At 39.4% G+C, this 13,838-nt stretch overlaps 1 protein-coding gene across 7 annotated transcripts in view; it reads right to left on the bottom strand.

Moving 5' to 3' along the window:
• GINS1 (GINS complex subunit 1) overlaps positions 1 to 13,838 on the bottom strand; it is a 46,594-nt gene that overhangs the window by 7,091 nt on the left and 25,665 nt on the right. For 5 of the 7 annotated variants that reach the window (XM_037055519.1, XM_037055517.1, XM_037055516.1 and 2 more), the window contains exon 5: positions 8,656 to 8,772. The exons of the other annotated variants lie outside the window; for them this stretch is intronic. In XM_037055519.1, coding sequence (XP_036911414.1) covers positions 8,656 to 8,772 — 117 coding nt within the window. The remainder of the gene's footprint in view (positions 1 to 8,655; positions 8,773 to 13,838) is intronic. 7 annotated transcript variants of the gene reach the window in all.

The raw sequence follows: 13,838 nt of genomic DNA, 5'->3' as shown, positions 1-13,838 counted from the left end.
ACACTCAAAAGTAAAAAGAAATATTAGGGAACTCAAAGCCCTGTCAACTAGTATCAATTATCAGCATCAGGCCCACTTTGTCCCCTTACAAACTTCTAGATTTTGAAGCAAATCCTAAACATAATTTCATTCCATCTATAAATATTATCTACTTCTACAAAATGAGATTCTTTTAAAAAATATAATCTCGATTCCAGTATTACATCTTATTAATTAGGAATATTTAAATCATGAAATTTCCAGTTATACGATGGTGGCATAGGTAAACACAGCTCATCTCCTTGCACAACCACATCAAAATTACAAGTAGACTAAATAAAAACCATCATTCAGAACTGTCAGAAATTGAGCTGAATGAAAGTCCTACAACTATGGAATTATAGAAGAAACCAAGTTGAGTCTGGTAGGAGAGGCGGAGACACAGAATGGACTGGTCCAACAGCCACATGTGGCAGATAGAAATCAGGAGGGATATCTTAGAAGCAAAGCCTCCCTGGCCCACACCAGGTCCCGCAACCCAGGGTTCCAGCACCAGGAAGATAAGACTCTATAACTTCTGGCTATAAAAACCAGCAGGGATTGAGGTTGTGGAAGACAGAAACTGATGGACTTCCTGGCAGTTCCTCTTGAAGAGCCATTGCACAGATTTACTTGGACTTACTCCCTCTGAGCACCAGTGTAGGGGTAGCAGATTCAAAGGTATCAGAGATATGCAGGGAGGAACTGAACTATCTGGCATCAAGGCAAGAGCTTGGGGACAGCTTTCTCCCAGAGAAAAGTGATGTCAGAGGCCATTATTCCTTTTCTGAGCCCCTCCCCACCACAGAGCTGGCAGGGAGGCAACATATCTGAGACACCATCAACTTCGCTCACACTGTTTGCCCCACCCTGATGATTCCCTGAAGCCCTGCCCCATCCAACTTTCATGCTCACCCAAGATATTTCCAGTAGCTTTTTCATATGAATGGCTTTTCTTGACCCATTATTTCAGATTTTCCTCCATTCTCTCAAACAAGCAACATCTGGCTTTAGCAAGCCAGTACCTCTCACTAAGTTGCCCCAGACCTGGCACTAGCAGCAGCCTGCCTTGCACTTCTAAGCCCTGCATAAGTAGCAACCATCTGGAGATCACTTTGTAGCTTTGTAGCTGTGTTCTGTGTGGACAAAACACAGGCAGCGCCTGACCTTGGATGTACCAATAGCAATCAAGGCTCAACTACAACCAGAGGGTGCACACAGCCCACACATTTGGGTGCATCATGAGTATCCAGCTTGGGTAACAGGAGGCTGTGCCACTGGACCCTACAGGATATTTACTACAGTAAGTCACTCTATCAAGCCTGGGAAACATAATAGCTCTACCTAATAAATAAAAAGAAACACAAGGAAGCTGCCAAAATGAGGAGACAAAGAAACATGGTCCAAATGTAACAGAGCAAAACTCCAGAAAAGAACTGAACAAAATGGAGAAAAGCAATCTATCAGATGTAGAGTTAAAAACACTGGTTATAAGGATGCTCAAGGAAGTCTGTGAAGACGTCAACAGTATAAAAAAGGATATTTTCTGCCTTAGTTTCCAGTTGGAAACAAAAGATACACTAACTGAAATAAACAACAATTTGCAGGGAATCAATAGTAGAGTGGATGAAGCTGAGAATCAAATCAGCAACTTAAAATATAAGGTTGCAAAAAACAACCAATCAAAACAGCAAAAAGAAAAAAGAATCCCACCCAACACAAAAAAATGAGGATAGTCTAAGAGCCTCTGGGACAACTTCAAGCATACTAACATTTTAAGGGTACCAGAAGAAGACAAAAAGCAACAAATTGGAAATCTTTTTGTAAAAATAATGAAAACATTAACTGGGGACAAGGAAATAGACATACAAGTCCAAGAAGCACTGAAAGTACCAAATGAAACCCAAACAGGCCCACTACAAGACACTTCATGAATAAAATGCCAAATACAAAAAGAGAATCTTAAAAGCAGCAAGAGAAAAGCAGTTAGTTATGTACAAGGAAGTCCCCATAATACTGTCAGATGATTTCTCAAAAGAAACTTTGCAGACTAGAAGGGATTGGCAAGAAATCATCAAAGTGATAAAAATCAAGGACCTACAACCAAGATTACTCTACCCAGTAGTGGAAATACCAGGTCAAAAAGTAGATTGATTTTTAGTTTTCTGAGAAAATTCCTTACTGTTTTCCACGGTGGCTATACCAGTCTGTATTCCCACCAACAGTGCACCAGGGATCCCCTTTCTCCACATCCTATCCAACACTTGTTGTTTATAGATTTATTTATGGTGGCCATTCTGACCCATGTGAAGTGATATCTCCTTGTGGTTTTAATTTGCATCTCTCTGATGGCTACTGATGCTGAGCTTCTTTTAATATGTCTCTGGATCCTCTGTCCTCCTTGGAGAAGTGTCTGTTCAAGTCCTTTGCCCATTTTTTAATTGGGCTGCTTGTCTTTTCAGAGTGGAGTCATGTGAGTTCTTTATATATTTTGGAGATCAAACCCTTGTCTGAGGTGTCATTGGCAAATATGTTTTCCCATACAGTTGGTCCTCTTTCCATTTTAATGCTGTTTTCTTTAGCTGTGCAGAAGCTTTTTATTTTGATGAGATCCCATTTCTTTCTTCTTTCCTTTATGTCCCTCGATCTAGGGGACATATCAGTGAAAATATTACTGCATGGAATATTTGAGATTTTCCTGTGTTCTCCTCTATAACTTTTATGGCATTGTGACTTATATTTAAGTCTTTTACCACCTTGAATTTATTTTTGTGTATGGTGTAAGTTGGTGCTCGAGTTTCATCATTTTGCATGTAGCTGTCCAGATCTCCCAACACCATTTGTTGAAGAGGCTATTTCTACTACATTTTATGCTTCTGCTCCCTTTGTCAAATATTAGTTGACCATAGCCTAAAAACCCTGCAAAACACGTCCAAAAGAAGCTATGCGCCGCCATGTTCATAGCAGCACAATTTACAATAGCCAAAATTTTGGAAGCCACCTAAGTGCCCATCAGTAAATGAATGGATCAAAAACTATGATACATTTACACGATGGAATACTATGCAACAGAAAGAAAGAAGGAGCTACTACCCTTTACAACAGCATGGGTGAAACTGGACAGAATTAGGCTAAGTGAAATAAGCCAGGCAGTAAAAGACAAATACCATCTGAACTCACCTGTAAGTGAAACCTAATCAACAAAACAAACAAGTGAGCAAAATATAACCATAGACCCTGAAATTAAGAATAAACTGACAGTAACGAGAGGAGAGGTGGGAAGGGATAATGGAAGGAAAGGGGGGAAAGATTTTCAGTAACATCTATAAAACCAAGGGGGACACATGGACAAAACCAAGGGAGGTAGGATCAGGGCGTGGAGGTAGGGATGGCTGGGGTTGAGGGGAGTGGTAGGGAGAAAACACAGACAACTGTACTTGAACAACAATAAAATAAAGTAAAAAAAAAAAATTAATCTACCCAGCAAAGCTATAAAATGATAAAGAGCTTCCTAGAGAAGAAAAAGGTAAAGGAGTTCATCATTATGACACCAGTACTATATGTGATTGTAAAAGGTCTTCTTTCAGAAGAAGATCAAAACTATGAATAATAAAATGTCAATAAATACATATCTATCAACAATTGAACCTAAAAACAAAATAAACAAGTCAGAAAAACAGAAACACGATCACAGAGAACATTTTGATGATTGCCAAGATGGGAGGGGGTCAGGGAAATAGGTCAAAAAGGTAAAGAATTAAGAATTACAAATTGTTAATTACAGAACAGTAATGAGGATGTAAAGAACAGCATAGGGAATTTGAGTAGCCAAAGAAATATATGCAGGACCCATGGACATGAACAACAGTGTGGGGACTGCTGAGGGAGTGGGGGGTGAGGGGCATGGCTGGATAGAAGTGGACAATGGAGGAAAATCTGGCACAACTGTAGTAGCCTGAACAAGAAAATATAATTAGAAAAAAATAGACTTCTGGCCAAGATGGAGGCGTAGGTGGAAACACTCTGCCTCCTTGCACAACCAAGATTAGAGACAACAAAGTTTTAGTAACAAAAATGCAACCAAAACACAGAAAATTGAACTATACAGAAGTCCAAGAACAACAAACCATTCAGCCAGACCGTTAGACCAGGCGAAGGAGCAAGTGGTGAGACAGACCACGGGGGCCCCAGGTGCGGAAAGAAGAAGGGACTGCCATTGCCCCTATTTGACCTCGCCTCCACATACAGCATCACAACCTAGTGACTGAGGTGCCCCACCTTGGTGAACACCTAGGGCTCTGCCCCTCATACATAACAGGCGCAGACAGACCAAAACATTATGGCTCAAGCAGAAAAAGAGCTCAAAGCCTCAGAGCCAATAACTCTAAGTGACCAAGAAATAGCCAACCTATCATGCACAGTTCAAAACACTGGTGATCAGGATGTTCATAGAACTGGTTGATTTTAGTCACAAATAAGAGGAACAAATGGAGGCTAAACTAGTTGAAACGAAGGGAAATGCACAGGGAACCAATAGTGTCAGAAAGGAAACTGGGACTCAAATCACGGGAGTGGACCAGAAGGAAGAAAAAAATGACCAAACAGAAAAGTATGAAGAAACAATAATTCAAAAAAATGAAGAGAGGTTTAGGAACCTGCAGGACATCTTTAAACGTTCCAACATCCAAATTATAGGGGTACCAGAAGGGGAAGAGGAGGAGTGACAAGTGAAAAACTTATTTGAACAAATAATAAAGGAGAATTTTCCCAATCTGGCAAAGGAAATAGACTTCCAGGAAATCCAGGAAGCACAGAGAGTCCCAAAGAAGTTGGACCCAAGAAGGAACACACCAAGGCACATCATAATTACATTAGCCAAGATTAAAATGAAGGAGAGAATCCTAGAAGCAGCAAGAAGTAAGGGGACAGTCACTTACAAAGGAATACCCATCAGACTGTCAGCTGATTTCTCAAAAGAGACCTTACAGGCAAGAAGGAGCTGGAAAGAAGTATTCCAAGTCATGAAATCCGAAAACCTACAACCAAGATTGCTCTATCCAGCAAAGCTTTCATTTAGAATGGAAGGGCAGATAAAGTGCTTCTCAGATAAGGTCAAATTCAAGGAGTTCATCATCACCAAGCCCGTATTATATGAAATGTTAAAGGGACTTATCTAAAAAAAGAAGATAAAAAACATGTATAGTAAAATGACAGCAAATTCACAATTATTAACAACCACACCTAAAACAAAAGCAAACTAAGCAAACAACCAGAACAGGAACAGAAACACAGAAATGGAGATCACATGGAGGATTAGTAATGGGAGTGGGGGGAGGAGAAGGGGAAAAGGTACAGAAAATAAGTAGCATAGATGGTAGGTAAGAAATAGAAGGGAAGACAAGAATAGTATGGGAAATGAAGAAGCTAAAGAACTTCTGACACATAGACATGAACTAAACAGGGAGAATGTGAGTGGGAGAGGGTGTGGAGGGTGGAGGGGAGTGAAGGGGTGAGAATGGGAAAATTATAATAGTATAATCAATAAAATATATTTTTAAAACTTTTAAAAAGCTTTTCTGAACAATGACAAAAAAGGATTAATCAGTGGCTCCAATTATTATCCATACCCACCCATATCCATTCATTATTAAGGTCTCCATTAACTTTTCACTTAAGGTTTTAGTAGCTATTTTCCTCCAGCCATTTGGGTTACAGAATGTCATTAATCTAGTTTTTTTATTCTTGCTGCATTTTTTAAAAAAATATTTTATTTATTTATCTTTAGAGAAGGAGGGAAGAAGAGAGGAAGAGAAACATCAATGTATGGTTGCTTCTTGTGCATCCCCTGCTGGGAACTGTCCCCTGCCGGGAACTGGCCTGCAACCCAGGCATGTGCCCTGACTGGGAATTGAACTGCGATCGTCTGGTTCGCAGGCTCGCGCTCAATCCACTGAGCTACACCAGCCAGGGCCTTGCTGCATTTTTTAATGGTAATTCTTGTATAAAGAAATTTTCCTTGTAAATGTTTTGGCAACCCTGAAATAGAATTTATACAGTAAAGGCAGATGGATGCTTGATTCCGTTCTTTAATTTATTGCCAAATCAATGACTTGCATCCTTCATATTATACAGGGGGACCCAAAGAGATTGTTTTTAATTGTTGTGATTGTTGCTGTTTGGTGTCATTATGCATTCATACTTCGAACATAATTGAGGGAATTCAATTCACTGTAGTTAACATTCATTTTGATGCTCAAATGATTTCTTTGGCCAGTGTGAGCTCCTTTGAATCAGTTCACAGAACTTTTGAGCACTCATGTAGTCTCTGATACTTTCCTTGCTTTCTAGAAAGGCAAAGTGTCCCATGCTCACCTTGTACACTTGACTTAAGGCCAAGAATCAGCCCTTTTCTTTTTTCCCAAAGAGGGAGTCATGTTTTTTTTTTAGTGAGAAATGGAATTTAGACTACAGAGTTTGAAGGCTCATAGCTACTGAGTTAGTTGCTGTTTGTAGGCATTTTAATGGACAGAGCTAAGAAATACTTTTAAAAAGAGGGGGAGAGAGACAATTCAACCTGACTCCATGCTGATGTTTCAAACTCAAGTTGGGGAATCACTATTTGAATAACTTTTCTCTTATTTTAAAAATCTTGGTTCTTTGTAACATACTATTTTGCTCTATTCTTTAAACTGTTCTCCAAAACAATAACAATATTTTTACTAAAAATATGACTATAAAAAATAGGTAAAGATCTGTTTGTAATTCTTTTCATCCTAAGAACACACCCACTAGTCACATAATCAATGTGTTCTTTTATTCCACATATATGTTTATTTTAATTGTTGTTCAAGTAGTTTTCTACCTGTTACCCCCATCCCAGCACACCCCCGCAGCCCTCCTCACCTCCCTCTGATTTCCACCCGGTCTTGTTATTGTTTATGTGTCCTTTATACTTGTTCCTGCAAACCTTTCCCTTTTTCCCCTGAAATTCCCTCCTCTCTCCCGTTTGGTCACTGTCAGCCTGTTCTCAATTTCAGTGTCTTTGGTTATATTTTGCTTGTTTGTTCCCGTTAAAGGTGAGATTATATATTTGTCTTTTACCACCTGGCTTATTTCACTTAGCATAATGCTGTCCAGTTACATCTATGCTGTGGCAAAGGGTAGGAGCTCCTTTCTTTCTGCTGCATAGAATTCCATTGTGTAAATGTACTATCGTTTTTTGACCCATTCATTTATTGATGGGCACCTAGGTTGCTTCCAGCACTTGGCTATTGTAAATTGTGCTGCTATGAACATTGGGGTGCATAGGTTCTTTTGGATTGGTGTTTCAGGGTTCTTAGGATATAATCCTACCAGTGGAATTGCTGAGTCAAAAGGCACATCCATTTTTAGTTTTCTGAGAAAATTCCATACTGTTTTCCACAGTGTCTATACCAGTCTGTATTCCCACCAACAGTGCACCAGGGTTCCCTTTTCTCCACAACCTCTCCAGCACTTGTTATTTGTAGATTTCTTTATGATGGCCATTCTGACCGATGTAAATTGTGGTTTAATTTGCATCTCTCTGGTAGCTAGAGATATTGAGCATCTTTTCATTTGTCTCTGGATCTTCTGTATGTCCTCCTTGGAAAAGTGTCTGTTCAAGTTCTTTGTCCACTTTTTAACTGGGTTACTTGTCTTTTCAGAGTGGAGTCATGTGAGTTCTTTATATATATGTTGGAGATCAAACCTTTGTCCGAGGTGTCACTGGCAAATGTTTCCCATACAGTTGGTTCTTTTTCCATTTTAATACTGTTTTCTTTAGCCATGCAGAAGTTTCTTATTTTGATGAGATCCCATTTGTTTCTTCTTTCCTTTATGTCCCTTGCTCTAGGGGACATATCAGTAAAAATATTGCTGCGTGAAATTATCTGAGATTTTCCTGCCTATGTTCTCCTCTAGGACTTTAATGGTGTCACAACTTATATTTAAATCTTTTATCCACCTTGAATTTATTTTTGTGTATAGTGTAAATTGGTGCTCGAGTTTCATTTTTTTGCATGTAGCTGTCTAGATCTCCCAACACCGTTTGTTGAAGAGGCTATTTGTATTCCATTTTATGTTGCTGCCCCCTTTTGTCTAATATTATTGACCGTAGAGACTTCGGTTTATTTCTGGGCTCTCTGTTCTGTTCCATTGGTCTACGTGCCTGTTTTTATGCCCGTACCAGGCTGTTTCGATTACAGTGGCCTTGTAATACAGTTTGGTAACAGGTATTGTGATTCCCTCCTACTTTGCTCTTCAAAGTGTATCTTTTAAAGTAATTTAAAATACTTCCAATTTGACTAATCCACCAATTTAAAAGATAGGTTCATTTGTTTCATTTTGTTTTCAAAATTTGTGGGTTTTCTACTTTATTAAAAAATACATAAAATGTTTGCATGGTTCCAAAATCAAAACTATTAAAACAGGTCTATTCAGAAAATTTAAGCTTTTCTATCCTATTTCTATCATCCCCTGGTAGGTAACATTTTTTGGTTTTGGTTTATTTTTCCTTTTCCTTTTTAATATAAGCTAATATATATTCATATATACCATAGACAAAAGGCAGAACAATCTATGCATTAAGGAAAAATCCATTTTAAGAAGTATACTTACTTCAATATATAGGCTTTTGGGAGGTTTCATATCCTGTGTAATATCCAAACCATCATCTCCTCCCAATGATCTCATATAAGTAGCAAGGGACTTTTTATAATGATTGAACCATTCCATCTGCAAATATAAAGATGGTCATTTGACAAAGTTTTAAGAAAACAAACTTACAGAAATTGTATACTTATCCTTTGTAAAACAGCATATGTTTTACACTATTATATCCATTTATTCATTTAAACTATAGGCATAGTTCATTTTATTGCACTTTATAAACATTGTGATTTTATAAATTAAAGGTTTGTGGCAAGGCTGCGTGGAAAAAGTTTATTGGCATCATTTTCCCAAAAGCATTTTCTGTGTCACAGTTTGGTAATTCTCACAGTATTTTAAACTTTTTCATTATTATTATGTTCATTATGGTGATCTGTGATGAGTGATCTTTGTTATTATTACTGTAATTGTTTGGGGGTGCCATGAACCATGCCCATAAAAGGATGACAAACTTAACCGATCAATGTGTGTGTGTTCTGACTGCTTCACCAATCTGCTGTTACCCCATCTCCCTCCCTGTCTTTAGGCCTCCGTATTTCCTGAAACATAACAATATTCAAATTAGGCCAATTAATAATCCTACAATAACCTCTAAGTGTTCAAGTGAGTGTTCATCTTTCCACTTTAAATCGGAAAGTAAAAAAAATATTAAGCTCACTAAGGAAGGCTTATCAAAAGCTGAAATAGGCCCTGGCTGGTGTGGCTCGGTGGACTGAGTGCTGGCCTGCAAAACCAGAGGGTCACCAATTGGATTCTCAGTCAGGTCACCAGCAGGGGGCGTGCGAGAGACAACCACACACTGATGTTTCCCTCTGTTTCTCCCTCCCTTCCCTTCTGTCCTAAAATAAATAAATGAATAATCTTTTTTTTTTTTTAAAAGGCTGAAATAGGATGAAAGCTAGGTCTCTTATACCAGTTAGCTAAATTGTGAATGCCAGGGAAAAGTTCTTAAAGGCAATTAAAAGTGCTACTCCAACAAACAGTGAATCATAAGAAAGTGAAAGAGCCTAATAATTAACATGGAAAAAGTTTTGGTGGTCCGGATAGAAGATCAACCAGCTACAACATCCCCTTAAGCCAAAGCATATCCAGAATAAGTCCGTAACTCTCTTCAATTGTGTGAAGGCTGACAGGGGTAAGAAAGCTACAGAAGAAAAGTTTGAAGCTAAGAGAAGTTGTTAGTTCGTAAGGTTTGAAGGAAGAAGCTGTCTCTATAACATAAAAGTACAAGATGAAGCAGCGAGTGTTCATGTAGCAGCTGCAGCAAGTTATCCAGGTCTGGCAAAAAGAATTAACAAAGGTGGCTATGCTAAATAGATTTTCAATGTGGGCAAAACAGCCTTGTATGGGAAAATGATGCTATCTAGGACTTTCATAGGTAGAGAGAACTCAATGCCTGGCTTTTAAGCTTCAAAGGACAGCTTCACTCTTCTTAGGGGCTAAAGCTGCTAGTGACTGAGTTGAAGACAATACTCATTTACCATTCCAAAAACCCTAGGGCCCTTAAGAATTATACTAAATCATGTGAGTTCTTTGTATATTTTGGAGATTAAACCTTTGTCTGAGGTTTCATTGGCAAATTTTCCCAAACAGTTGCTTCTCTTTTTATCTTGATACTGTTTTCCTTAGCCATGCAGAAGCTTTTAATTTTGCAACATCATGGATTGAACTGGAAAGCATTATGCTGAGCGAAGTAAGCCAGGCGGTGAAAGACATATACCATATGATATCACCGTTAACAGGAATCTAAACAACAAAACAAACAAGCAAGCAAAATATGACCAAAGACACTGAAATATGGAACAGGCTTACAAGAACCAGAGGGGAGAGGGTAGAGAATCACAGGGGAAAAGGGGAAGGACTCACATGAATAAGTATAAAGGACACATGGACAATAACTAAGGTGGGGGGGCAGAAATGGAAGGGAGGTGGGAAGCACTGGGGAGGGGGGGAGGGAATATAAGACAGAAAACTGTACTTGAACAAGAATTAAATTTAGAAAAAAAAAGAATTATACTAAATCTACTCTGCCCGTGCTGTAATAAATGGAGCAACAAAGCCTGGATGACAACACATTTGTTTAAAACATGGCTTACTGAATATTTTAAGCCCACTGTTGAGACCTATTCCTCAGAAAAAAAAAGGATTGCTTTCAAACTATTTCTGCTTATTGACAATGACAATGTACACATTCATGGCAAGGGTTCTCATACAGATTTACAAGTCTGATGTTCTTTTCATGCCTATTAACACAACATCAATTCTGTAGCCCATGGATATAATGTGAACCCATGTATTTGGTCCAAACTTTCAGGAAAAATATCTTTCATATTAATGTCTTAATTCGATTATGTATTTATTTATATTTAGAAATAAAACCAATTATTGTATTCCAGGGTATTATTTTGCACACAGATATCGGTATTGCTTTCTAGAGTTACACTTTTAATGAATAAGTGTAATTAAAAGAATTAAAAACATTTATATAGTCCTGGCTGGTGTGGCTCAGTGGACTGAGCACTGGCCTACAAACCAAAGGGTCACTTGTGTGTTTCCTATCAGGGCACATGCCCAGCTTGGGGGCCAGGTCCCTAGTAGGGGACATGTGAGAGGCACACATTGATGTGTCTTTCCCTCTCTTTCTCCCTCCCTCCTCTCTAGAAATAAATAAAATTTTAAAAATTTATATAGGTACAGAATTAGTACTACCCATGTATAATAATGCACATCCTTATTTTCCCTCAAAAATTTGGGCAAAAAGTATGCATTATACATGGCAAAATATCATAATTTTGCAAGGCTATAGCTGCCATAGATAGTGATTACTCTGATGGATTTGGGCAAAGAAAATTGAAAACCGGTAAGATGGCAGCAGAGTAGGAGGATATATTGCATACCTCCTCCCAGAACCAAATTGGAAATAAAACTAAAAAGAGGTCTAGACACCTGAAATAAACCAGACTACCAGAAAGGAGGCTTTTAACCAAGGATGGGGAAAAAAATACCATAACCAGTAGGAAGGTTGAGGTCATTCAAAGGCACTGCCCCTTAGGGCAGTGGACTGAGGTGGTAGTGCAGCTATGAGAGCTTCCCCTTGAAAGGAGAGGGTTGGGGAACATGGACCAGGGTCCCAAACAGAGCACCAGTGCTAGACTAAGCAGCTCATGTAGCACCCCACAGTGAAGGGCCACAAGATTTGCCTCTGTTGAGCAGCTGGTGATGGACCAGAACAGCTGAAGACAAAGCCAGTATTTTCTTTCTTTCTTAATTTTTAAAGGGGCCAAACACAGGTCTTGTGTTTGCAACCACTCACCTTGGACCCAGTGAGGAGAGGCAGCAGGGACTGCAGTCTCACAAGTAGACTGTGGGATGCACAGGGGAGCAATGTGGGGGAGAGATTATAGGGCTTTCTGTGCCAGGATTACCTGGATTCTGCAGCAAGTATCTTGCTGGAGAAGAACGAGCCCCTCCCAGGGTGATAGTCCTATGGGATATTGCTCACCCCACCCTCCCTCTGCAATCCTGCTCTCTCCACCCTGAAACTTCTCCCGTATTATATAGTTTGGTTTTTTGCTTTGTTTTATGTGGGTTTCCTTTCCTTTTACTATTTATTTCCTCCCATCCTGCATCTTAACCCATGTTGAGGAGAACGCAGCACACAGACTATGGGGATATCAGAGACAGGCTATAGGATGCAGCCATATCTTATACTCTCCTAGGAAACAAACTGGTACTTCCCCTTCATGGGAGAGCATTAGAAACACCCTTCTGGTTTCTGGCAGAGCCAAAACATTGACTCTGGAGATCCCACCCTGCTACATACATGGAAATAATTCTGAACAGACTCAAACCACTGGCTCAGCAGGTGGGGGAAACACATCTTCCCTGAAGTCTGAAAGGCATCTACTATGGGAGATCCAGGAGTCTCATCCACTGATCCCACCAGAAGCTCTCTCAGAAACAGTCAGGTCCGCCCTGGCTGGTGTAGCTCAGTGGATTGAGTGCAGGCCTGCGGACCACACAATTCCCAGTCAGGGCACATGCCTGGGTTGCAGGCCAGTTCCCGGTTCCTGGCGGGGGACGCACGAGAGGCAACCATACATTGATCTCTCTCTCTCTCTCCCCTTCCCTTCCCCTCTAAGATAAATAAATAAAATCTTAAAAAAAAACAACAAAAAAAAAACCAGTCAGGTCTATGATTAGTCTAAAACTGACAGCAGACGGGCAGGCAGAGGCAGACAGATACAGATTCTCTGGTGACTTTGGTTGTTTGCTGATATGGCTGTGTACCTAGTGCTGTTAAAACCCAGGTGTGCAGTACAGATTGACCCAACCTGGGCACAGCCAACTCTGAAGGAATCAATCAAACTCTGGATTCCTGGTAGCTCTGAAAAGGCTAACTAGGGCTAGGCCTGGATAGCATCTGACCCAGGCTACAGCAGAGCCATATCCAAAAAGAGAATCCAGCAGGCAAACAACAAACTCTGCTGAGACAAATTCCACTTTGTTCTTTTTCATTATTTTTTTTCCTTTTCATAGACTTCTCATTAGTTTTTTCTATTTATTCCTTTCCTATTTTTATTGTTCTATTTTTGTCATATTTCTTACTTTACTCTTACCAGTGATTACCCCAATGTTCCCTTCATTCCTTTTCTTATTTCTGTTATTCTTTCTCTTTTGTTGTCCTTTTATTTTTCTTTCAACTCATTGTTCATATTAGTTCTCCACACTTTCCTCCCCCATAATTACTTCTCTGTCCATTGGTGTTGACTTAGTCTTTTCCTTGTATTTCCCCCTTTTCTTAATATTCCATTTATATTTCCACCTTTATTATTCTCTGATATTTTGTCATTGAAAATTACTGCTGTTGTTGGGGGAGTTGCTTGTTTTGGTTTCATTTTTTGTGTCTTTTTGATTTGTATTGCCATCACCTGTACCACAGTGTACAAGATATGACATGGGTCGAGCCTCTCAGTCAAGACAGCCAGAAGGGAAAAACCTACCAATGAACAAGCCAATAACAAGCAGGACCCAAATACAACAGGATAGCCTACATAACCCACATAAAGGGCATTCCCTGGCCCTCTAGATCAGGAGATAAAGGTGTTGGCACCACTGGGTAACATAGGACT

This window comes from Sturnira hondurensis, unplaced genomic scaffold (genome assembly GCF_014824575.4).
Source record: "Sturnira hondurensis isolate 20B ecotype Veracruz unplaced genomic scaffold, ASM1482457v3 Scaffold0008640, whole genome shotgun sequence".
Taxonomy (NCBI): Eukaryota; Metazoa; Chordata; class Mammalia; order Chiroptera; family Phyllostomidae; genus Sturnira; species Sturnira hondurensis.
Note: the sequence above shows the minus strand (reverse complement) of the source record. Positions and strands in the feature narration are given on the sequence as shown.